We start from the raw sequence: 25,701 nt of genomic DNA, 5'->3' as shown, positions 1-25,701 counted from the left end.
GACGACTTCCGGCCCTGAAGGTCCCCCGCTCCAAGGCTTGCCGGGGTCCTAGCGATGGGAAGGTGGCCGCGGCGGCCGCCTGACCTCTACAGAAGTTTTCAGACCAGGGCTACCGCCTCCTTCAGGCAGGCGGAGGCGACAGGGACGCTGAGAAGATGCCCGCGGCTGGCGGGATCTCGCCCGGGGACAGGAATTGGGGGCGGAGCGCGGACCCGGAGCTGGTCCGTCAGGCGGGAGTGGGGCAGGTGCGGTGGCGGAAGTGCGGGGACGCGATCGGAGCTGAGCCGTCTAGGAAGCCTCTGTCGCGGGTTCACCATCCCCGAGCAACTGCCGAGCCTCAGCCTGACCGCGGCGACTAGGGCTCGGGCGCCGGCGAGATGCCTCTGTTCACTGCCAACCCCTTCGAGCAAGACGTGGGTAAGTGCTGGGTCCTGGGCCCAGGCCACAGACTGCTGTTTGTCGTGCTAGAAAGTGGGCGGTGGCGATTCCGGGGACTGGAAAGACTAGCAAAGATAGAGAAGGGGGCGGCGCCGCTGCCTGGCAGCCGGGAGTTTTTAGGGGGCAATCTCTGCGCGTCGCTAGCAGCGAAGGGGGTGGCTCCAGCCCACCTGAGGTTGGGGACCCCGAAAGAGGGCCGTTACCCTCGCCAGGCTCAGGAATAGGGAGGAGCCTGGGGCTCACTGGAGACTGCACTAATTAAGCAATTGCGGAGTAGATGACACAAACTTCTACCTTCCTCTAGAGCTGGGCTATTCTTGTGTCCCCTCCCCTTCCATCGTCCTTCCCCACCGGCGCTTAGGAGATGATGCAGCAGTGGAGACCCTGCTGTCTAAGGCAACTCAAGACTTCACCTTGACTCCCCCTCCCCCAATTCAATAGGAAGAACCCATTTCACCTCGCTTAAATACAAATGCATCCAAGCCCCGATAGCACGGCTTCAAGATTTATTTACGGTAGTTGGAAGTGTTGGTCTATCCAAGGATGGCGCAGATGCTACGAGGTGATCTTAGGCAATGAAAGGAAAACCCTAGAGTCTCAAAACAGTACAGAACAACTGATATTTTATTTGCTGGGAGTCGTTTAAGACTGCTGATGCCTCAGTGACTATGGTTTGGGGCATTAGAAAAACAGTGAAAACGAGCTGGTTTAATAAACATTTTTATAGCGGTAAGTACCTTACTAGGTAGTTAGAGTTTTAGGATTTTAGTAGAATGAAAAAACACATGGCTGAAAATTGCCAGAGTCATACAGAATACTGCACATCATAGCGGTGAGCCACCTGTTTCATAGTTACAGTTTTCTAATTATGAGGAAAGTCTGGAAGCGCCCTGTTTTGGTATATTATGTGATCCCAAGAGTGTGTTCAAAAGTCTAATATGATGTATAAGTCCCTTCCACCCCCAAAATGTAGAAAGTTTTATATCTTAAAGATAGCCTTCAAATATGTGTGTCTGTAATTTCATTCAACTTTTCTCTTGGTAATTTAACATAGGTGACTAGTGTAAATCTGGGAAGCATCACGATGAGGCTCACAGCCTCCGCTTTTGGAACACATAATGATGTCTTCTTTTGTTGCAGTGAGACTTGCACCTTTCTTTGCTGTTGTGAAGACTTTCAGTTTGTCATAGTGGGGGGAAAAAAGCAAAAGAGAAAATAGAGTAAGACAAATGATTTTCAAACTTAAAAACTGTGGGACTCTTCAAGGGAGATCTTGCCTGCAAGCCCATTGTTTTCTTATTGAAAACTTTCCCGGTAGAAAAGCCAAGTTGCTCTGCCTGTTTTGCTTTTCTAAACCTCACCCTCAGTGGATCCTGAGGTCCCTGCATGGTTTAGTGGAGCACAGTCTGATACCACTGTAGGAAAAGAGGCACTGCTGTTCAGACAAAAAGCAAAGCAAAACAAAAAACCAACTGTGTATAGGTTATTTCATGGGCAGTGCCACCAACCAAAACTTCAAGTGCTTATTTGTTAATTCAGGTATCACAAATCAGTATCCAAAAGGCAGTTTAAAGGTGAAACAGAGTTTGATTATAACTTCTTTTAGACAAGTGGTTAGAATTAATAGAAAAAGTCGTGTGAAATCCTAAGGAGTTCAGATTGGCCTTAAACTTCTATCATAGAAGAAAAATTATATATTGCATTTTTCAAAACCTAAAGCCTCTTTTAATTTGAAATACAGTAGTTAAGTAATATGACAAGCAAGTCATTATTTAACTTGAGATGTCTGCAGGAATGTTCCTGTGCGATGTCACTGCCCCTTTCACCTACTCTTTGATTCAGTCAGATTTTTATTACCTTGTTTTTTTTTTTTTGGTCATAGCTTTGTTTACCTTTCACTCAGCAAACAGGCATTGAGTGATTACTGTGCATCAGACATCGTGTTAAATTCTGGGGACCCAAATTTAGTAAGTAGACCGAGTTCCCTGAAGGACACATAACGCATAAAAAGATAACTGTAATATAGGGTGATTAATACAAGACTAGAAATACATGAGATACTTTTTATTCTCCTTTATTTAAAATATCTTCCATAATGAGAAGACAAGGACCTTCAGGTAGACACTTTATCTGTAAAGGTGTTGACATGATCCTCTCTCTCTCCCTCTCTTCCTCTCTCTCTCTCCCCCTCTCTCCCTCTCTCCCTCCCTCTCCACTTTCTTGAGGGCATTTTTACCTGCAGGAAGTAATCACCTCTTACTGTATGTATGGTATGGTCATTTCATAATTAACTTTAAAGTTGAAACTACATTCATTGGTCAGTACAGGGTCTCACCAGAGGGTGAACAGTCTTCCTGACATCATTCATGTGGGGAAGAAATCCTTGTCTTGGACCCTGAGACCTTGAGAAAAGGCTGTAGTGAGTCAGGATGTCTGGGAAGGCCCTCGTGATTTGATAATGGTGTATGACTTGTTAGATGGAAGCGGGCCAAAGGCTAGGAGGTAAGGAACTCTGGCAAGTTCCTTTTTTTTCTCGGAGTCAGAACCTACAAATCCTGAAGTGTATGCTAGGTATGGGAGCCTTAGAGCTCTTTAAATATTTAGTGGATTTCTTCTAATCTGGGTTCATTGTTTGCTTTGTTGAATAAAATTCCTTTGAAGCTGTGCTGAGAAAAAAAAAAAAATCCACACACACCCCTCCTCACCCCAGTCCTGAGTCTTATCTTTTAAGTGTGAGTTTCATGAGGTGGAGCCTGGTTGGGGCAACCTTTTTAAAGGAGATTCCAAGGAGAAAGTGAAACATGGGGGCAGAACCCAATAGGAAGATTTAGTGATAGTATTAAAAGGGCAAGTCATTTCCTTATATTCTGTATCAGTTTTTCCAGTCTCATGACATTGGTTCCCAAGTCATGACATGTTTGTTCTGCTCTCTAACTCCAGTTCTTACTTGCATATCTTTTTCCTCCTTACTCAAGCTAGGCAGTCTTTCTTCCAGTTTCTGCCTCTGTGCCATTTACTATTCACTGATAGATTTTTGCTTTTTTCAACAACCCTTGGTATCTGCTTCTCTAAAAATAAACATGCTTGTGTCCTACAAAGCTGAGCTCAGGTTCTACCTCTACAAAACTTTTCTGACAAAGTGGATTGAAGTATGAACTTTTATCTTAGAAGGAGTCTTTTCCAAGTGAAATTTGAATACATGTATTGCTGAGTCTTTGCCTTGTCATGTGCGGGGGTTTTGGTCATGGAATCTTTTCTCCAGTGAAATTTTACAAGAAACCCTAATATAAAAATAGATATTGATAGCACTTTGATAATAAAAATTTACTTTATGCACTTAAATTTATAACATGTACGTACTTATTAAGGCAATTCCTGAACATATGAGGTTGTTATAATCTTTTCAAAAAAATTAAAATGAAAAAAAATTTGGTTATAGATGAAAATGACTGTCAGTTTTTTCCTATACTTTTCTTTTGTTTACAGAATACTAATACCTAGTCCTAATTAAAATAGTTACAAATTTTAATTACTTCATAATTTTTTAAACTATGAAATATTTTTAGCATAAAGTACAGAATATGACATACTCATTTCCTGTCAGCTCTGTCAAGTCCTAACATTTTGCCACACTTTCTTTTTTTTAAGAAAACATTCAAGATACAGTTGAAATTATTACCTGTATTTGGTGGCTACCTCATATTGTTCTTTTCCCCCTCTTCTCAAGAGTTAAATACTCTCTAAAAAAATATAAACTCTTAAGTATATCTATTTTATATCTAAAAAGATATAAAATCTTGTAATATATACTGTACATACAAATATATGTATTGTCTTGCATGTTTTAAAAAAATTGGGGAGGGGAGTTAGGTTTATTTATTTATATTTATTTATTTATTTTTAAATGGAGGTACTGGGGATTGACTCCAGGACCTGATGCATGCTAACCATGTGCTCTACCACTGAGCTATACCCTCCCACCTTGTCTTGAATGTTTTTTAACTTCATAAAAATAATATCATTCTTTGCAGTCATTTGCAACTTGTACTCAGCATTTTCTGTGAGAGTTATTCATATTGATGTTTGTAGCTCTAGTTTATTAATTTTAAGAGCTATGTGGTATTCCACTGTATGAATATACCCCACTTAAAAAAAATCCATTCTCCTATTAATGGACATTAAGTTTTTTCCAGTTTTTTTGCTGTTACAGACAACATTGCAGCGAAAATTCTTATCTATATTTTCTTGTTCACAAGAGCAGGAGATTTTCCAGGGATTTTATCTTGAAGAGGAATTCTTTATTAAAAGTGTATAGCAGTACAGCGTTGCAGAATACTAGATAATACATAATTGTCCTTCCACGTGTTTGTGGGAGATTTTACTCCTACCAGCAGTGGAAGTGAAATCCCTATTATTCCACATTCTAACACTGGGTATTGTTAGATTTTAAAATGTATGCCAATTTGATGGGTGTAAAATAGAACATTGTTTTCATTTCATTTCAGCTTCATTGCAGTTGAGCATTTTTTCATGTTCTTTTGATCAGTTTGGCTTCTGTTTCTATAAATTGCCTGCTCATTACGCTTATGTACTTACTGCTGTTCTGTTGGATTTTATTTTCTTATTGACTTTTAGAGTTCCATATACATTCTCTACTAATCTTTCATGGCTTATGTGAATTGCAAAATATATGCCAGTTCATTGCTTCTTTTTGTTTCTGATGCCTTTTATTGTTAAGAAAATTGAAGTTTGATTTAGTAATATTGTCTTTCTCCCTTGATTTTATTTTTCTTGTTCAAGAAAAGCCTTCTCTCTACTCTGAGTCGATAAGGATCTTGTCATGTCTTCTGAAAGTTTTATTAAAGTGTTGATTTTCACAGTTAGGTCTTTAATCCACCTGGCTCTGGTCTTTGTGTGGGTCTAAGGAGGGATTTGATTGGATAGTCAATTGTCTAATCACCATTTATTGAATTGTCTATCCTTCCGCCACTAGTTTGCAGCACTTTCTCCTTCATGTGGTAAATACCTTTCCTTGTACAAGGCCTGTGTCTGTGTTTTCTGTTCTTCTGCCCTGTTCTCTTCATCTGTCCTGCACACCACACTCTTGACGTCAGTGGCCTATCTTATAGGCGGTAGGGCGAGCTCCCCTGTCTTGTTTTTCTCCATTTTGATAGTTTTAGCTGTTTTGGGTCTTTGTTCTTTCATGTAGGTTTATTATCAGATTAGTAAAATCATAAAAGGGAATTTCTTTTAGGATTTGAGAAAAGACATAGTTTATATTTTTTCTTCATATAAACATGATGTTGATAGATAATAATAGACTTTTTTATTTCCTCATAATAACATTTAGCTCTAAGCTTACTTAGGTTATATAGTTGATTCTTGAACAACTTGGGGGTTGAAGTGCCCACCCCCTGCGCGGTTGAAAATCCACATATAACTTTTGACTTGCCCAAAACTTTACTGATAGATGGCAGTTTTTCCATTCTCTTACTTTCAGTCTATGTATGGCCTTCACCCTAAAGTAGGTCTCTTGTAGGCATCACATTGTAGGCTCTTGTTTTACTGTCCAGTCTGCCACTCTGTGTCTTTTGATTGGAGCATTCAGTCCATTGACATTTATTGTAATTATTGAGAGATGTGGATTTATTGCCATCTTAAACTTTGTTTTCCAGTTGATCTTGTATTTCTCCTTTGTTCCTTTTTCATTTTTCCTTTTTTGTGGTTTGATAATTTTCTTTTGTATTAGCTTGATTTCTTTTCTTTCATATTAATTTTCACAACTCCTCACTCAAGTATGACAGCCATTTTAATCTCCATTTTACAGATGAGAAAAAGAACATGGATTCAGATTTGAGTCAGAGCTGAAGTGGGCTACCTAGCGACCTTAAGCTAGTATGTACATTTCAGAGTTGAGAGTAGAGAAGGTGGTTCTTCAGTGTTTAATGGGTGATGGGTGTACTCCACATGTGCATAATGATTTCCTCAGTCTGCAGGGGTCGTGTGATCACCTGCCCAACCTGACTGATTTTGATTCTTCATCTGTGATATTTTGGCATGTTAGTGGCTACTTTGGAGACTCATTTTTCCTTTTCCTTTTCCCCAGTATTAGTAAGTGTCTTGCCCGTGAAGCTTCCAGGTAGGGATATTAAAATAGAAACTACTTACTATGTTTATACTTCTGCCCTGTTCATTAATGTAAGGATGTTTGTAGAAATGAGCATGCCCTTTTTTTTGAAGTTGGGAGCGGATGTGGCTCTCAACTAACAGGAATATAGAGGGCATCTTAAGCCAAGAAGAAAATGAACTTCTGGGAGTTTGAAGGCTGGCCTTAGACCTTTTACCTTTTTAATGGATGATTTACAATACTAAAAGGCAGCAAAAGATGACTTTGATTCTTTGATTTGTTTGTTTTTCCTTCTTCCTATCTGCCCAACTCTCAGCTCTTCCTAGTCCCCCCACAAATGTTAGTGGAGACATGTGAAATGAAAAAAAAGTGGCAGTCACTCTTCTGTATTCCACCAGAGCAAAAAACTCTTAAATATGTGTATTGCATTATTAGATGATGTAGTAAATGGAGTTAAACATCGCTTTCTTTCTGATTCTTACCTTATAAACAAACAAGAGTTGATCTTGCATTTGTCCTATTCAGTATGTTTAAAAATGTTCATACATAGAGAAACTGAAAACTCATTTGTTGGGAAGAGTTAACTTAGCAGTTTTGAACAAAAATTGCATCAAGAGACAATTTAATAGAAAATACACCCTGAGCCAGACTGCCTAAATTGAAATCCCTAGGATTTTACTACTTCCTAGCTATATGATCTTGTGCTCTTCACTTTTCTGTGTCTCAGTTACTTCATCTATAAAATAAGGAATCTTCATTGGATTCAGTGGAGGTAGTTTAGCATATATAAAATGCTTTGAGACTCTTATTATTGTCTTTTTTAATTGAATTATTATCCATCATTCATTACTGAGAGCTCTAAGTAGCTTTTCATTTTAGGAGATAACAAGCAGTATATTAAAGTAGAATTCATATTACTGCTTTCCCCAGAGTAAACTGAAGATTTACATCAATAAGAATTTTACCCAAACAAATTGAAAAATTAAATGAGGAGGAGGATTAAAAGAAAATGTATGTTAAACCCAAGTACTCTAAAATGTTAAGTATGGTTGTTGTCATTGGAGTCAGAGAAGCAATTTGAGGTATTGGGCATTTAAATATTTTAATCTAAATTTAATTACACAAGAATTCTGTGGTCTAGAATTTAATAGCAAATATCTATTATTTTAATAGTGTAAACATGTATGATTTATAAACTAGAAAAATTGTTGTTCTGTGTTTTCAAATAATTATTTAGTTTATAATGAACCGGTACAAAGAAACAACATTTTTATAACTTCAGTAAAAGCTGTCACCTGTGATTTTCTGTTAGATATCAAAATGAATTCTTCTTACTTATTTGCTTTCCATTTTCTAGTTTATTTCTGCTTTAAAAATTTTTTTTGCCAGTTTTCCTCTATAATTTTAAGGTATATAAGTAATTGTTTTTTTAAAATTAATACATAGAAAGCAGTTTTTATTTTAAGATCTAAGCATTACTTTAGTCATGTCCCAAGAGATTATATAGTATCCTAAATATAATAATATTTTATATTGCCTTCTGTTATAGTCCTAATTATATATGTATTGTGATTGTTATTTCCATGTGATTAGGCATTACATTTGGTCTAATACAAATACATTGTATTCAGAGAGCACTCTGAGTATATTGTCCTAAATTATTTCTAGTTTTTGGTAGTTTTGTACACATCTGAGGAAATATTTAAACTCTACTTTAACGTACAGTATTCACTTTACATAATTCCAGTATGCATGAATTTAGTTACCATGTGTTAAATAACACCAGTTCCCCCCGAACAAGCCTGTGATACCCTGAGCATAGAACCCAGCCAAGCATGCTTAAATTTTTTTTTAAGCATGCTTAGATTTTGAACTGTAGAACTGTAAGCTAATAATGGATGGTGTTTTGAACCACCAGTTTGCAGTAATTTGTTACATAGCAAGTTTTAAAAAACTAATATATTGAGACTCTGTTCAGTTTTCTTAAATCTTTTTTCCTCCTTTCTTCAAAGTTGATAACTTTTATTGACTTTTTGTTATGTTCACTAATTCTTTTACTGTAATCTTCAATCTCCTTTAATCCCATCTAGTGAAGTGCTTTAGTTGAGATGTTGTATGTTTCAGTTCTGGATATTCCATTTTTATGGTTTCCATTTCTCTGCTGAGGACTCACCATCTACTTACTTATTATGACCATCTTTTGCTTTAAGTTCTTGAAAAATATCTGATACCAGCGTTCAAGTACTTTTTTTTTTGGCTAATTCTCATATTTGGATTATGCTGTCTTTTATTGATTACTTTTATCTTGAATGTGGGACACTTTTTTGCATAGTTAGTGATTTTTTTATATAATACTGGTCATTGTAGTTATTATTTTTAAAGAGGCTAGATTATGTTGTCTTCCTTTAAAGAGTGTTTGGTTTTGTCCTGTGAGGTAATTTTATTATTGGAGGATCTTTTAGTTTTTTGTCAGTGTTGATTTTCTTTGTGAGGTAGGCCTATTTTAATATTGTACTAAGTTGTACAGTGCCTTTACTCCTATGTGTAGTAGCCTTTTGTGGGGTTTCAACTGAATGTCTAAATGTTCTCTTCACTCTAGTTGGGTGGAGTATTAGTCTGCCTGGTCTGCTGTAGAACAATACCATAGATTAGGTAGCTAAGCAGCAGAAATTTGTTTTTGCACAGATCTGGCGACTGGAAGTCCAAGATAAAGGTCCTAGCAGTGTTGGTGTCTGGTGAGGGCTCTCCCCTTGGGTTGCGGATGGCTGCCTTCTTACTGTGTCCTCACATGACTTCATTTTTGTGCGTGTGAGGAAAGATAGCAAGCTCTCAGATGTCTCTTCTTATAAGGAAGCTAATCCTATTGGATCAGGGCTCTGTCCTTATCATCCTAGGTGATCTGTTAGACCTCATAGAGCTTCACCCTCTGTGTATGTATGTTTGTAGGTGGAGGTGAGGGGTGTGTATAGCACAGCCCTTGACCAGCAAGGACCCACGGTAAATCCTTGTGCTCAGAAATCTGATCTCTGTTGCCCAGCTTCTTTATTTGGGCTAGTCCCCCTTGTGTTGGGACAGGAAATTTTCCAGGCAGAATACTGGGGCATCATGAAGTGTGCACTGCTTGTTATTTCCTGATCACAGTTGCCTTGTATATTTTGGCTTGTTTTATACTTGTTTTTGATAGGTTAGCAAATTTGGTACCAGATACTCTGTCATGGTTGAAAACTGACCAGTCATGAGTTTTTATTTCCAAATGGAGTAGGAGGAACTTTAAAGATCTCTTTTTGGCATTCTTGTTTTATATAATTTTTAAAAATTACTGATGGAGCCTATTTTATTAAAAGTTTTATGAGTAGACTTGAATTCTTTTTAGTGCTATGTGTTGAACATAATGGACTATGTAGAGGGTGAGTCTTTTTGTTCCTTATAGGTATTTATGGACTGATTCTTTATGATATTGTTAGAATCTTTCTGAAGTATTTCATTGTATATTTGAGGGTCTTTATATACAGTAATCAAAACCTGGTGATGAAATGTTATGACTTACACCCACCAAAACCCTGGAAATTTAGCACTTAGGCCCCAGGTGGCTCTTTTAACTCTCTCCCCCTCTATGCATTTGACACAGGATAATGTGAGATATGGCCCCAACACTGGGCAAAGTGACATGCTATAAAAGAGTAGTTCCTTAATTATAATATTTAAAAATTTTCCAGGAGTTTAAAACACTCAAGTACATAATTTAACTGTTATATAGTTCTCCTGAAAAATGAAATCCTTTTTGGCAGGCCATTATAAAGTCTTTAGATTTTACACTTTTTAAAAAGAGTAATTGTGAGTCCTTTATTTGTAGAAAGTAAACTATGCTGGATAGAGTACTTAAATCAGGACTTTTCCATTTTCTGTGAAAATTAGATCAGGTAAAAAAATTCTGTCTAGATACTTTTGAAATGGTTGGAAGGGTTTTCAGGAATATTGAATAGGCTTCACATTTAATTATGTAACACATGGCCAAAATTGAAAAAATAACCGTTAAAAGTTGAGTTCTAGTAGGAATAGGTAGGTTATCAGATGGTCCAAAATCAGACTCAGTTGCACCTTACAGGGGCAGAGGTGAGTGATTTTGGGTGTATGTGTTCGTACTCATACACATGTGTACTGACAAAATTTGGTAATTGATGATACTGGCTTCTCAGATCAAAGAGGAAAGGATAGATTCTTAGATATTGGAACTACTGCAGATAATCTGTAAAAATACTTTTCTATCCCTCACTCACACCATGTGCCAAATGAAATTCCAAAAACACTAAAGATATACCTATAAAATAAAAACTATATGTAGAAAAATATATGGGTGAATATTTAATCTCAGGTAGTTAAAACAGTACAAAATGATATTAAAAAAAGAGTGATCAGCCTATACAACAAAAACAAAACCCCATCATAAGCAGAGAGAAAAGTTGAGCATGAAACTGGCAAGTCATATGTAATATGTGTGATTTGCTCTTCAGACTCAAGGTATAAAGTTAGTCATCTATGTATCACTGTACAGGAAGACCTTTGCTTCCCTCTTGAGGCAGTCCCTTCCCCACTTACCCTGCCTCACTGTTGAGACTCCCAGAGGTATTGTCATTCCTCTTTAGTAAACAAGCAGAGAACTAGAACCTCCCTCTTAAGCTCCTGAGTGCTATTGCCTTTTGTTGCCACATGGTGTTGCTATTGAAGTTTGATCCTCTGCAGCCCCTTGGATATTCATCCGCTCAGCGGTGAAGTTTTTGGCTGCTCCAAAAGTTTGCACAGACTTCTTAGGGCCATATTAAGCATCATAAAAGCTGTTAGAGTTCTAATACTCAGAAGCTCTGCTATTGTTTCCCATCTTACAGCCATTGTACTAGGGTAACAGGGTATGAAGTAGCAACCAACATCATTCATTCATTCATTGAACAAATATTTACTCAGCATCTGTTATGTATACCTAAAACTGACTTCTATACTGGAAATAATAGTGAACAAAATAACCCCCCCCCCCCCAATTTCTGCCATAAGGAGCCTAAGTTCCTTCTGAGGGTTGGGGGAAAGGAGGGTAGCATTGGCAGAGACAGAGAATAGACAAAATTAAGTGCTTATACTGTGACACATCTAACAGAAAGGCCTATGCATGAAATCCTGACCTCTTCTAATTATTTTGTATTTATTCTTTGTGGGACGTCAATATGAATGATACCAGTAAGTGTAACAAAGAAGAGAGGCTGAGTACTTGATGGATGTAAAACTACAATTTGCTGATAACATCTCACGAGCTCATATACGCACTTTGTGGCCACTCTGTATATAGTGGTATATCATGCAACTACTTAAAAAGTTGGTATAGATACATATTTATGAACCTGGAGCATATATTTATTTCCACATTAGGATAAATGGAAATACAGGTTAGGAAAGAATACACTTAGTATGATCATAGTATTATTGGAAAGTACTTTTTCTCTACCTCTGAGATTTCTTTCCTGAGCAGGGAGTTCTATTAGTGTCACCCAAGTCTGTGCCTGCATCTTTATTCATTCTATCCCTGGTGTAAGGACTTATCTGATTGATAAATTTGGAAGTAATTGGCCCTACTGATGCCTTTTGTCAATGTAGGAGCTAGCTAGTCTTTCCACACCATTGAGTGATTTCTTATCTACTTCTCCATGGAATAAGTTGTGCAGGGGTGAGCCCCTGCAGGGAGAGGTCTTAATGCTAATGCAGGTCCACCTCTGGGGTTAACTATTTGCAAGCCCATTTGTCCAGCACATCTAGAGCTTCTATTAGTAAAGACAGTATATTTTACTCTTTGTATTCTCAACTTGTTCATAACTTGGCAGGGAAGTGGTTATCATTTTTGCGGTGCTTTCTTTGGACACCTCATACTTATAATCTTAATAAAAATACGTTTAAAACTAAATAAAACAAGATTTTTTTTCATATACATGTATAGAAGAAAGTCTGGAAAAATATGCATCATAGTTTTCCAAGAGGTTTGTAGAATTAGAAGATTTTTTTCTCTTTTTTTTTTATTTCTGTACTTTTGAATTCACTGGAATTATTAGCTATGTAATTGAGAAATAGTTATACATTTTAAATCTCTGAAAAATACAGCCTAGTCTGAGTTTCCCTATAGAAGAATTAGTCATTTTTGTACAAGGGAAGAAGCTGGACTGAGTGGATATGTTTCCACCTACATAGCTTAGTGCTTGAGTTTAGAACTTATGATAGGCAAAAATACATTACTTTTCTAAAAACTCTGACTTGTCATTTCATCACACATTTCATAATAATTGCCTTTTATCTTTAAATTGTGTTAGGCAATTTGCATGGTTTTTGAAGGTGTATTACAGCGTTTAATTGAGGTCAACTAGATTTGGTATTTTTCTTTTCCTACTTGCAAAGTATGTTTGCAAAAGCCTGTTTATTTTTTGGCTTTTTATTATTCCTTGCCTTAAAAAAACAAACAAACACTACTTTAGATTCCTACCATTCTTCCTGTGTATCACAGTGATAAGCTTATATGTATTTAGTACTTAGGTTCGGCTGTATTTGAAATTATAGGATATATTTATTAAAAGGGGAAAAGACATAAAATGTTTTTAAAGTAATCATTTTTATATCGTTACCCATCTATACTAGTAAAGAAAAATTGTATTTTCTCTCTTGATACTGAAATTGTAAAAGTTAGAGTAAGAATGTTACATAATTAAGTCATTATAGTTTGATCATGCTTTTTAAAAATTTACCTTTTAAATTTTTAAATTAACAATATTAATTTTTCTAACCCAAGAGCATGGGATATCTTTCTATTTGTGTTATCTTCAGTTTCTCTCATCAGTGTCTTACAATTTTCTCAATACAAATCTTCTACCTCCTTGGCCTAATTTATTCCTAGGATTTTTATTCCTTTTGATGCAGTTGTAAATGGCATTCTTTTCTTAATTTCTCTTCCTGATAGTTTGCTGTTAGTGTATAGAAATATAACAAATAATATGCTGTGTGCAAAAAGTGACAGTCTTACTTCTTCCTTTCCAGTTTGGATTCCTTTTATTTCTTTTTCTTGTCTGATTGCTGTGGGTAGGACTTCCAGTACTGTGTTCAATGAAAGTGACAAGAGTGGGCATCTTTGAGTATAATGTTTGCTCTGGGTTTGTCACATATGGCCTTTATTACATTGAGGTATGTCTCCTCTATACCCACTTTATTGAGCCTTTTTATTGCAAATGGATTTTGAATTTGTGTTCTTTGCTTTTTTTTTTTTTTTGTCTTGTACTTAATTTTTAGTCTCATGCCATTGTGGTCACAGAAGATACTTGTATGATTTCATTCTTCTTAAACTGACTGAGAGTTGTTCGATGCCCTAGCATGTGATCTCTCCTGGAGAATGTTCCATGTGCACTTGAAAAGAATGTGTATTCTGCTGTTTTTGGATGAAATGTTCTCTATATATCTATTCCATCTGCTCTACTATGTCATTTAGGCCAGTTCCTTTATTGATTTTCTGTCTGGATGATCTGTCCATTGATGTAAGTGGGGTGATAAAGTTCTTTACTATTATTATATTACTGTCAGTTTCTCCCTTTGTGTTTGTTAATATTTGCTTTATGTATTTAAGTGCTTGTATGTTGTGTGTATACTTTAACAATTGTTGTATCTTCTTGTTGGATTGATCCCTCTATCATTAAGCAATGTCCTTTTTTGTCTCGTTACAGTCTTTGTTTTAAAGTCTATTTTGTCTGAGTATCACTATCCTAGTTTTCTTTTTGTCTCTATTTGCACGGAATACCTTTTTCCACCCCTCACTTTCAGTCTGTGTGTCTCTTTGGACCTGAAGTGAGTTGCTTGTATGCAGCATATAAATGAGTCTTATTTTTTTATTCTGCCACCCTATGTCTTTTGATTGGGGCATTTAGTCCCTTTATGTTTAATTATTGATAGGTATGTACTTACTGCTATTTTGTGAATTGTTTCTGGTTGTTACTGTAGTTTTTTGTTCCTTTTTCTCTTGCTCTCTTCCTTTATGATTTGATGACCATCTTTAGTGTTATATTTGGATTCCTTTCTCTTTTTGGTATGTGTATCTATTGTAGGTTTCTGGTTTGTGGTTAGAATGAGGTTTATAAAAAACAGCACATATATATACACACACACACACACACACACACACACACACACACACATGGTTATTTTAAGCTGATGATTTCTCAAGTTCGAAAACATTCTAACCACTCTGCACTTCCCTACACACGTTTAATTTTTTATGTCATATTTTACAATGTTTTTTTTTTGTATCCCTTAGTTACTCTTGTAGGTATAGATGAATTTACTACTTTTGTCTTTTAACCTTCCTACTGCCTTTATAAGTAGTTAATCTTCTATCTATTTTGTATGTCTGCCTTTACCAGTAAGGTTTCTCCTTTCATAATTTTCATATTTCTAGTTGTGGCCTTTTCTGCTTAGAGAAGTCCCTTTAACATTTCTTATAAAGCTACTTTAGTGGTGCAGAGCTCTTTTATTTTTGCTTGTTTGTGAAAGTATTTTTTCCTTCAAATCTGAGTGATACCTTTGCTGGGTAGATTATTCTTGTTTGCAGGTTTTTTTCCTTTCATCACTTTGAAAATATTGTACCACATTCTTCTGGCCTGCAGAGTTTCTGCCAAGAAGTCAGCTAAGTCTTATAGGAGTTCTCCTGTGTGTAACTGGTTGCATTTCTTTTGCTGGTTTTATGTCTTTCTTGGTATTTATTCTTATGTAAGACATGCTAATTTTTGTGTATGATTGTCTCTTACAGAAAAGGCCACAAATGAGTACAACACTACAGAAGACTGGAGTCTCATTATGGACATATGTGACAAAGTTGGAAGCACTCCTAATGGGTAAGATGCCCAGTCATGCCTAGTGAATGTCTAGGAGCCTGATAATCTGTGGCTCTTTTCCTGATGTAACTTTGAAAGAAAAATGGGATTTTTACTATTTCCTTTTGGAGTGAAGATATGCTGGTGGCTAGATTTATGTAAATAACCCTATCCTAAAAAACAAATGGAAAAAAATTAACTGAAAACTTGAAATGTTAACATGCATACTTAAAGCTTTGCTATAATAGGGACATGTGTTAACAATGAATAGACTTAATTATTTAGGGAATTCCCTTATGACTTAGACATGTTTAATAATGAAGTAGATAAATATAATAATATAATACATAATATACTGAAAAGACCTTTCAATAATGAATAGGTAAATGTAATAACATCATAACGAAGAAAGTGAATATAAATAGGGTGCTTTGGGGATAGAATGGGACAATCAAGCTAAATTAATTATACTCCAGAAGTTTAGAAGGCTGATGAAAGCATTTGTTTTAACATAACAGCCTTTCAAAGTGCATTCATGCATTTTTATACTTAAATGTTTTAAGAGTATATATCTTGCTAGTTTCTTTTTCCCCAAGATAAGAATTTGCTGTCTGAAAGCTAAGTCTAGCTTGAAGAAATGAAAAGGTAATTTATATGATACTGTTCTCTTGGGTTGACTGATCTTTTTTGAAATTGTTTGGCTCTTGATTTGGGAATTTACAACCTTTACAACAAGTTTTTTTTTGTTGCTGTTGTTGTTATTTTGTTTGCTTTTTTAAAGTTCTACATGTCTGTGAGCAAAAGACTGTGTAAGATCATTTTATAGATTTATTCCCCTAATGAAGTGAAGTTTGCAGGATTTTACTCTTAAATTTAAAGTATTCAGTAGTAGAATACCTTATCTTTTTAAGGCTTGACTTGAAATTCTGAATAAATATTTAACCTTCTTCATTTTTTTCTTTAGAGCAAAAGATTGCCTTAAAGCCATAATGAAAAGGGTAAATCATAAGGTTCCTCATGTTGCTCTACAGGCGTTAACTGTAAGTGAAAGTCCCATTATTATTTGGTTCAAATTTTAAATGTGTATTTGTTTCAGTAAAGTAAGATAATATCTCAACATTTGTATATTGATTTTTATTTTAATTAATAGCTTCTTGGAGCTTGTGTGGCAAACTGTGGAAAGGTATTTCATTTAGAAGTATGTTCCCGTGATTTTGCAACAGAAGTACGTGCTGTGATAAAAAATAAGGTAAATTTTTAAAAGAGAAGAAATTTAAGTCATTAAAAAATACATATACTGTGTTATTTTAATTATACATAGCATATATAAGTGATAATAGCTAATCTTTACTGAGGGTTAATAAGCAGTCACTGCTTTAAGCATTTTATATATGCTATCTTGTCTAATGCTCTTAACAACCCTTAGAAGTAGATCGACTTGTCATTCCTATTTTATAGATGCAGAAACTGAGGCTTAGAGAGAAGTTACATAACTTGTCCAAGGTTACACAGCTACTACAAGTGGCATAGCTGAGGTTCAGATCCAGATTTCTGTGACTCCAGAGTCCAAACTGACCACCATTCTGTCCTGACTCCCATTAGAGATGATGAGCAAAGAGGGCCTTTATTTTAGAGCAGGGTGGGGAGGGTCTTCATGATAGGGTTGTGGTTATTGATTTGTTTGTGATAGAAGCTCTGAAGCACTATTCTTATGCTATTAGTGGCAAAATCTCGGAATTTTAGTTTGGTTGATATAACAAGCTTAATCTAATATTGAGAATATTAAGAAAACATAAAAGAAATAACCTCTGAATGTAAAAGATTTATCATTACATAAGATGTAAAAATTGATGTTTAAAAGAGATAATTTTCCAAGAAACAACTATATTTTAAAATGTAAATAGGCATTTATCAACTGCTCATCTAGGCTAAGGATTGGTGGACTTTTGTTGATGTTCATATAATTAAAGAGAATTTTGGTGATAATTCTCTTTGTTAAATAATTCAGGTACTTATTTTGACCATTTTTTTTTCTTTGCCTTTTCTTTAAAAGGCTCATCCTAAAGTATGTGAAAAACTGAAATCTTTAATGGTGGAGTGGTCAGAAGAATTTCAGAAGGACCCTCAGTTTAGTCTAATATCTGCAACTATTAAATCTATGAAAGAAGAAGGAATTACTTTTCCTTCATCAAGTTCTCAGGTGAGAGATTCATTCAGACTCATGGTTGACCTTATAGTATTTTGAAGGTATATACCTTATGCAAAAGTTGGGCATGGTCTATCTTAATAATCATTACCTACCTCTACTCTACAAGTGTCTGTCTAGCATAGTGCCTTATATTTAGGAGACATTGTAATTGTTGAGTGAATTACTTCTACAAATGAGAACTTTGAAAAGTGAATCAGCCATAAATACTCTGTTTAATGTTACTGTAAGTCTAGAGTCATGCAAAAGGCATAGATGTGTGAGAGAGCCCTTATGTTCAAGAAATTTATAGTCAATTTGAAAGGTAGCTAAATATGTGTGAAAATAACTAAATTATAAGTGACAAATATGGATGAGGGGTACAAAGCCTAGAAACCAGGAGGGAGAGGTAACTACAGACCAGGATGATGAAGAGTAGAAGTTTTAGACTGGAATGTGTTTCAGTACGTAGAGAGGAGTAAGAGGTCATCAAGGGAAGAATGACATGAACCAATTCCACTTACAGTGAAACTATAAGACATAAAATTTCTTTGGGGACAGAGGGGATTGCTTTAGTAGGACAGTGTGGAGGCAGGGATAATGAGTCACAGAGTAAGTTGTTTAAGTCTGTGGGAGAAAAACACTGTATCTTGGGTTTTGCTCTCAGTGCCTCATGTTTTCCAATTAACGTTAGGATATGGACTAAGGGAAGAGACTAAGAGGAATACTACATGTGTATATATGTGTGTGTGTATATATATATATATATATATATATATATATATATATATATATTTATTTAGACTATAGACTGAAGAAACAAAAAGAACCTTTATAGCTTACTAGGCCTCAGGGTTCAAAGTAGAATTTTGAGATGAAAATCTTATAAGTAATAAAAAGCTAGCATTTTCCTGCTCTGTCCTTTCTGCAGGTCATTCTCAAAAATCTGTGTTAAAGAAATGGTTGATGGTTCAGAATCCTGGACACCTCTGTCTTCCATGCCTTTAAATTTAAACATGACCTTCCTTAGTCCTCTGCTGTGCCTGAAGAGCCACCACCATTCAGACACAAAGAGTAGCAGAAGGGGGCTTAATGTGTATTCCTAGAGCTGCACCCGTTGTCTGCGTCCTCCCTCCTCTTCTCTTCAGTAATTATCATGGCTTCTTGCTGCTATTTCTTGGGGAGTGTCCACCCGAAGCAGTATAGCACCTCTCACTGAATAAGAAACCTTGGACCACTGAGATCAGGAAGTGCAGTCAGGAAAGATTCATATTTAAGTACTTTCTGTATGCTAAGTTCTATGTCAGATACTAAGATTTATGCAAAATGTAAGCCAGTTTGTGCCCTTTGTGAGTTTATAATGTTTTCTTGAAAATTCTGATGTTTTATTTTAGTATTTGAAAACAGTTACTTAAAATTATCATAAAGACCTTTACTTTTAAGTGAAACTCATTAGTTATATCAATTTCTTTTTAATTAGCATGTGCAATTAATTACAAAGCTTGTGTTTGCTTTGAAAGGGTAGTTGTGTTCACTTTATTCATACATTTACAGACTGTCTCAGCTGCTGCCAAGAATGGTACATCATCAAACAAAAACAAAGAAGATGAGGACATAGCTAAAGGTAAAGAAAGGATCAAGCATGGGTAATTTAGTGTTGCTTAAAACATCCTTGCCAGAACAATTTATTGAAATAAAAATTATAATAAAACTGGGTTTACTTATAGTATTTTACCATAAATCTAAAAACTAGTAGGGTCTGAAAAGTAAGGGAAACAGTTGACATAAGATTAATTGAGTGCATAATCCTTGTCAGTAATATGTATTTAATGCCCTACCTTTAGAGAGATTACATTTCACTTTTCTTTAATGCCAGAGTTATGAGTCAAGCACAGAAATATGTTCATGGCTTGTCCTATATGGAAAGCTACCCATATTATAATGTCACAATCTGTTTGCTATAAAAATAATAGCTGCTGTATATGACAGACTGTGATAATAGGGAATGAGCAAAAACTTTATTTTAAAAAATGAAATGATTCTCTGCCCTGCCCCTTCTTCCCCCCCAAGAAAGCTGTTTAGAATTTACCTGGAAAAATAAAATATTCACTTGATTTATTCTTATTAAATATTACATTATATAACATTTCTTTTTAACTTTTTAAAAAATCAGCATTAATTCTGGCTGTCTTGTTTTTTGCATTTTAATTTTTCAAACTAGCTATTGAATTATCATTACAAGAGCAGAAGCAGCAGCACACAGAAACAAAATCCTTATATCCATCTTCAGAAATTCAGTTAAATAATAAAGTTGCAAGGAAAGTGAGAGCTTTATATGATTTTGAAGCCGTGGAGGACAATGAACTCACCTTTAAACATGGTGAAATTATTATTGTTTTGGATGACAGGTATGTTTTAAATCTTTATTTCTGGAATATTTTTAATTTATTAAGTATAATATCCTTAATTTAGAATGCTGGATATTCAGTTTTTGACTTTGGTGTATTTACATCATAATAGAACTTTTTCTGCCTTAGTTATTTTTTTCTAAAATTTGTTAGACTGGGTAATGTGAGTTTCTTATTCTTTTGTTAAATTTGGTAGTAAAATATTCTCTATACCTTGGATTAAAAATGTACTAAATAATATGATTTATTATCACAATTGGGAAATACAGAAATATTCAGTCTTCTGAATGCATTTACATTGGGAGTTGTATTTACCAAAATTACTGGCAAAAAAAAACTTTAGGAAGAGATATAACTGTATTACCTTTGATCAAAGCAACCAGAAACTATGCTCGGCTCCTCCCCAATCCTTAATCTGCTAACTCCTCTCCCTCACAAATTCTCTATCATTTAAAGTTGTAATAAAGAATAGATCTGTCTATATTGGGCCTAATTCTATTTTACTTTGCTTTTAAAAGAAATCGATGAAATTTAGAAAGAGTGAGACCTAACAGCTTGTTGCTATGGACAGAGATTGCAAGTGTATTTGGTATCCATGATAAATAACTTAGTAAGGATACATTAGCCTAGCATATTTTTAAATGGGTAGATACACAAAATGATTTTACTTCGCTACAGTAAGTATTTATTGAGAAAATGTTATGTAATATGCTATGTTTATAATAAAAAAATGAATGAGGATACAGTTTTCTTCATAAAACTTAGAATAAAGTAAGGAAGTTAAAATTACTTTACAGGTAATTATGTGGGATGCAGATTGTGAATGCCATGAAAGAGGCAATGTTGGGGGTCCAGAAGAGAGCAGTGACACCTGGTACAGGCATCTAGGAAAGAAGACTTATCCAGGGGGTCCATTTCAGGTGAACTTTGATTGATTTTGACAGAACCAGGAACATTTTTGCAAGAAATTGAGAGCAAGAAATTGAAGGTCTCTAACACAGTCAAGATAACACAGTAACACTATGTTCACTTAGAAAATGATCATTTTTTTCTTTAAGAGATTTTTTTCTTTAAATAATCATTTGGTGTGGGATACATAATTCCTGAAGGAGAGTAAATAGATAGGAAGATGAAGAGGTAGTGTGAGGTCTGAACACTGACTGTCTGAAATGTCAGGCTTCTGAGTGCAGTTTTAGTTAGAATATTTATAAAAGAACTTAGGTTTACACTTCTGATAACTCTTGTATAACTATAAAATTAAGGATTTTTATAAAATAAATAGAAACAAACTACAAAATGAGTAGTTTTTGTTCTAAGAGTCAAATTTTGAGTGTTACTTTTATATAATAAGAAAATTTTCCAAAGTAAATTGCTGCTCTCAGGGTCAATACTGCCCTGACCAATGGTGCAGGTACTTCATCGTTTATCTTCAGCAGGTCTGTACTACTTGGTGCTGTGGTAACTCAGTTCTCTGATTTTTTTCTTTTGTGATTGTTGTAAATTCTTCATACATAACCATATACCTTGATGTCATTTGGTGTTCATGTGTTATTATATGTCTGTTATGGTCTGTAGGCTTGTAGTGAGTAAAGGGTGCACGTGTCTTTTTCACTGATGTCTATTTAAAGCACAAATTCATTAAATAACTTACTCATACAAAACTTATTTTCAGCTGAGATTTACCACTGCAAAAGAGAACTTTTTTTCTGTGTAACTGCTAAGAGAATCTAACATGAATATGATGGAATATGTAGGTTGATTGCTGTCATTTTGATGTTAGGAGACCCTGGTCTTAAAATTGCCATAAATGTGCTCATCAACACATATAGGTTAAAGGTTGTCATTGCAGGTGATTGGTTATCACTGGCAAGATTTTAAACACAAATGCAAACGTGCGTACTAAATTTAAATGGCAGTCTTAGGTTAAAAGAAAGTCATCTAAATGATCCAGAACATGACTGTATCCATTGTTTTTATATTGTTGTGGCAATGAAAGTACAAAATTTAAAATTTGACATATGGAACTTGAAGTTCTTCAATTTAAGAAACACAGAGCTGATAGAAAAGGCACATATTTCTTATTAACAGAGTATACCAAAAATTTTTTTCACTTTCTACGTTTTTAGCTTTATTTCACCACTTCTTGTTTGTTCCTGTATGTACTATTTAGAATAATCAAGTGAAATTCTTGAAGTTCCAGAATGCCATTCCTCTGTGGCATTGTACATTTGGTTCTTTCTGCCCAGAAAGCCCTGTCAAAAGAGGCAAACACATTTAGAAAAGAAAAGGAACTTGACTTGCAGGAAAGTTTGCAAGGGAGTCCAGGCTTTAAGAGGATTAGCTTCCTAAATTTAAAAATAAAACAGGTATTTTGAGGAAAAGATCCCCACAAGATTACCAAGGTTTTCAGGTTTACTATCTATATGTGTGTGGTAGAAATAGTACTTTGCTCACATTATCATGTCTATAAAGGGCATCAGTTATCCTTAGCCATTGTCATTGCAAAAGTCAGCAAATAAGTTGTTTTAGTTAAGTCAGTAGCTTAAAGAAGAGGTTCTGGTTTTCATTTATTTTGAGACTTAAAATGAGACAGGATAGCTTTGTGTTTTTGTTATCTGAATGTGTAAAGTTTTTTGTTTCTTGGTACTTTCATTTTCTTGCTTGTCCGTAATGGCAGCAGGGCAAATGTAATCTTTATTTCCACAGCTCAAATTTCCTTTCCCTCCTGGCAAGTGTCTACTTAACCATGAAAACCCATGGCAGATTTTCTATCCTCTGAGAAGCCTTTCAACCCTCCTCTGCCTTTAGTTCCCCATAGAGTAAAGAGTTTCCTTCTCTATGTTGCTATCTCTCCCTGAACATAAGGGATAGTGGTTCTTATACTGGATCCTAAGTACTTCTTTACATAACTCTCCTGTTAGATGAGTTGATTCTGAAGGGGGTCAGCACCTCCCTGGGTGGTAGGAGAAAACAAATCTTAGAAGGTAATGCAACGTAGCGTGTTCTTAGGTGCTAGGGGAGGATTGAAAAATAGTGCACTAGATTTTAAATTTCTTGAAGGAAGAATCTGTGTCTTAATTATCTTAATTGTAACTTCAGTGCTTAGCCTGTTGTCCCTGTCCTCTCTTTGGTTGGCTTTCATAAATGTTAGCTAAATAATCAATTTGTTGAAGGTAAAGTTTATGTCTCTTGCACTTACATCATTTTTCATTCAGCCGTTATTTATTCTTTTAATAGAAAAAGCTCTACATATAAAGGTAGCATTTAATTTTTTCCTTAATTATCAGTTTATGTAAAATTACAATGCTGAATTACCTTAATTTAGGAATTTTAAATTGAACAATATTTTGTGCCATTAACATTCCGTGGAATCAACTGGTTGTCAGTGGAGAATGTTAAAGCTGGGTTAGGGCTGAGAAGGAGTCATCGTGCTTCAACATGGCATTTGGTGGTTTTGCCTACTTTTATGCTTCATCAAAGAGTTTGCAGTAGTGGTTGGGAGAGAGATTATCCTACATTAATTAGTGGGACCACTAAGGAAAGCTATGCATAAAATTATTGATAGATTCAAATAAAATCTATGTATCCGTTTCACCATTTCACAGACTTGGGTTCTCTGCCTTTATATAAAAATTCCTCTAACCTCCGAACAAACTAGTGGTTACCAGTGAGGAGAGGGAGTGGGGGAGGGGCAAAATAGGGGCAGAGGATTAATAGGTACAAGCTACTATGTATAAAATAAAGGATATATAGTACAACATGGAATATAGCCAATATTTTATAACTATAAATGGAATATAACCTTTAAAACTATGAATCACTATTGAACACCAAAAACTTGTATAATATTTTACATCAACAAAAGAAAATAAATAAATAAAAAAAATACATTAATTAAATGTTACCCTAAAAAAATTCCTTAAAGTTCAATTTTCCTTTTTAAAATAGAAAGTTCAACTTAAAACATGCCATGTCAATACATCAGTTATTTTCTCATTTTAAGAATTTGGGTGCTATTTAGCTCTTTTATTTCTTTTTAGTACTTTTTAAATGAAATGATGGTTCGGATTCATAGAAGTTAAATCATCCTGAAGTTTCATCTTTAAAGAATGCCTGCTCATGGGAGAACCTGACAGCTACATATAAAAGAATGAAATTAAAACATTCTCTAACACCATGCAGAAGAATAAACTCCAAACAGATTAAAGACCTAAATGTGAAATCAAATACTATAAAATTCCTAGAGGAAAGCATAGACAGAACAGTCTTTGAAATGAATCACAGTGATTTTTTTTAGATCTGTCTCCTAGAATAATGGAAATAAAAGCAAAAAATAAACAAATGGGACCTAATTAGACTTAAGAGCTTTGCACAGCGAAGGAAACCATAAACAAAATGAAAAGACAACTTACGGAATGGGAGAAAATATTTGTACATGATGCAACTGACAAGGGCTTAATTTCCAAAATACACAGGCACCTCATACACCTCAATATCAAAACAGCAAACAGCCCAATCAAAAAATGGGCAGAAAACCTAAACAGACATTTCTCCAAAGAAGATACACAGATGGCCAACAGGCACATGAAAAGATGCTCAACATCCCTAATCATTAGAGACATGCAAATTAAAAATACAGTGAGGTATCACCTCACACTGGTCAGACTGGCCATCATCAACAAGTCTACAAATAATAAATGCTAGAGAGAGCATGGGGAAAAAGGAACCCTCCTACACTGTTGATGGAAATGTGAATTGGTGCAGCCACTATGGAGAACAGTATAGACGTTCCTTAAAAAACTAAAAATAGACTTACCATATGATCCAGCAGTTCTACTCCTGGGCCTATATCAAGAGAAGACTCTAATTCAAAAAGATACATACACTCCAGTGTTCATAGCAGCACTATTTACAGTAGCCAAGGCATGAAAGCAACCGAAATTTTCATTGACAGATGATTCTTTTTTTTTTTTTAACATTTTTTAATTGATTTACAGTCATTTTACAATGTTGTGTCAAATTCCAGTGTTCAGCACAATTTTTCAGTCATACATGGACATATACACACTCATTGTCACATTTTTTTCTCTGTGAGCTACCATAACATTTTGTGTATATTTCCCTGTGCTATACAGTATAATCTTGTTTATCTATTCTACAATTTTGAAATCCCAGTCTGTCCCTTCCCACCCTCTGCCCCCCGGCAACCACAAGTCTGTATTCTCTGTCTGTGAGTCTATTTCTGTCCTGTATTTATGCTTTGTTTTTGTTTGTTTGTTTTTGTTTTTGTTTGTTTAGATTCCACATATGAGCGATCTCATATGGTATTTTTCTTTCTCTTTCTGGCTTACTTCACTTAGAATGACATTCTCCAGGAGCATCCATGTTGCTGCAAATGGCATTATGTTGTCGGTTTTTATGGCTGAGTAGTATTCCATTGTATAAATATACCACATCTTCTTTATCCAGTCACCTGTTGACGGACATTTAGGCTGTTTCCGTGTTTTGGCTATTGTAAATAGTGCTGCTATGAACATTGGGGTGCAGGTGTCATCCTGAAGTAGGGTTCCTTCTGGATACAAGCCCAGGAGTGGGATTCCTGGGTCATACGGTAAGTCTATTCCTAGTCTTTTGAGGAATCTCCACACTGTTTTCCATAGT

At 35.2% G+C, this 25,701-nt stretch overlaps 1 protein-coding gene across 2 annotated transcripts in view; it reads left to right on the top strand.

Moving 5' to 3' along the window:
- Positions 1-154: 154 nt before the first annotated feature.
- The window catches only part of STAM2 (signal transducing adaptor molecule 2), a 42,822-nt gene continuing 17,275 nt past the window's right edge, over positions 155-25,701 (top strand). The window contains exons 1-7 of one of the 2 annotated variants that reach the window (XM_010985624.3): positions 155-417; positions 15,384-15,468; positions 16,412-16,487; positions 16,598-16,696; positions 17,501-17,647; positions 19,187-19,256; positions 19,854-20,040. In XM_010985624.3, coding sequence (XP_010983926.1) covers positions 378-417; positions 15,384-15,468; positions 16,412-16,487; positions 16,598-16,696; positions 17,501-17,647; positions 19,187-19,256; positions 19,854-20,040 — 704 coding nt within the window. In that variant the 5' untranslated portion in view covers positions 155-377. The remainder of the gene's footprint in view (positions 418-15,383; positions 15,469-16,411; positions 16,488-16,597; positions 16,697-17,500; positions 17,648-19,186; positions 19,257-19,853; positions 20,041-25,701) is intronic. The other variant, XM_010985623.3, reaches the window with a different exon arrangement.

Source organism: Camelus dromedarius, chromosome 4 (genome assembly GCF_036321535.1).
Source record: "Camelus dromedarius isolate mCamDro1 chromosome 4, mCamDro1.pat, whole genome shotgun sequence".
Classification (NCBI taxonomy): Eukaryota; Metazoa; Chordata; class Mammalia; order Artiodactyla; family Camelidae; genus Camelus; species Camelus dromedarius.
The sequence above is the reverse complement of the archived record's forward strand: the minus strand, read 5'-3'. Positions and strand labels throughout refer to the sequence as shown.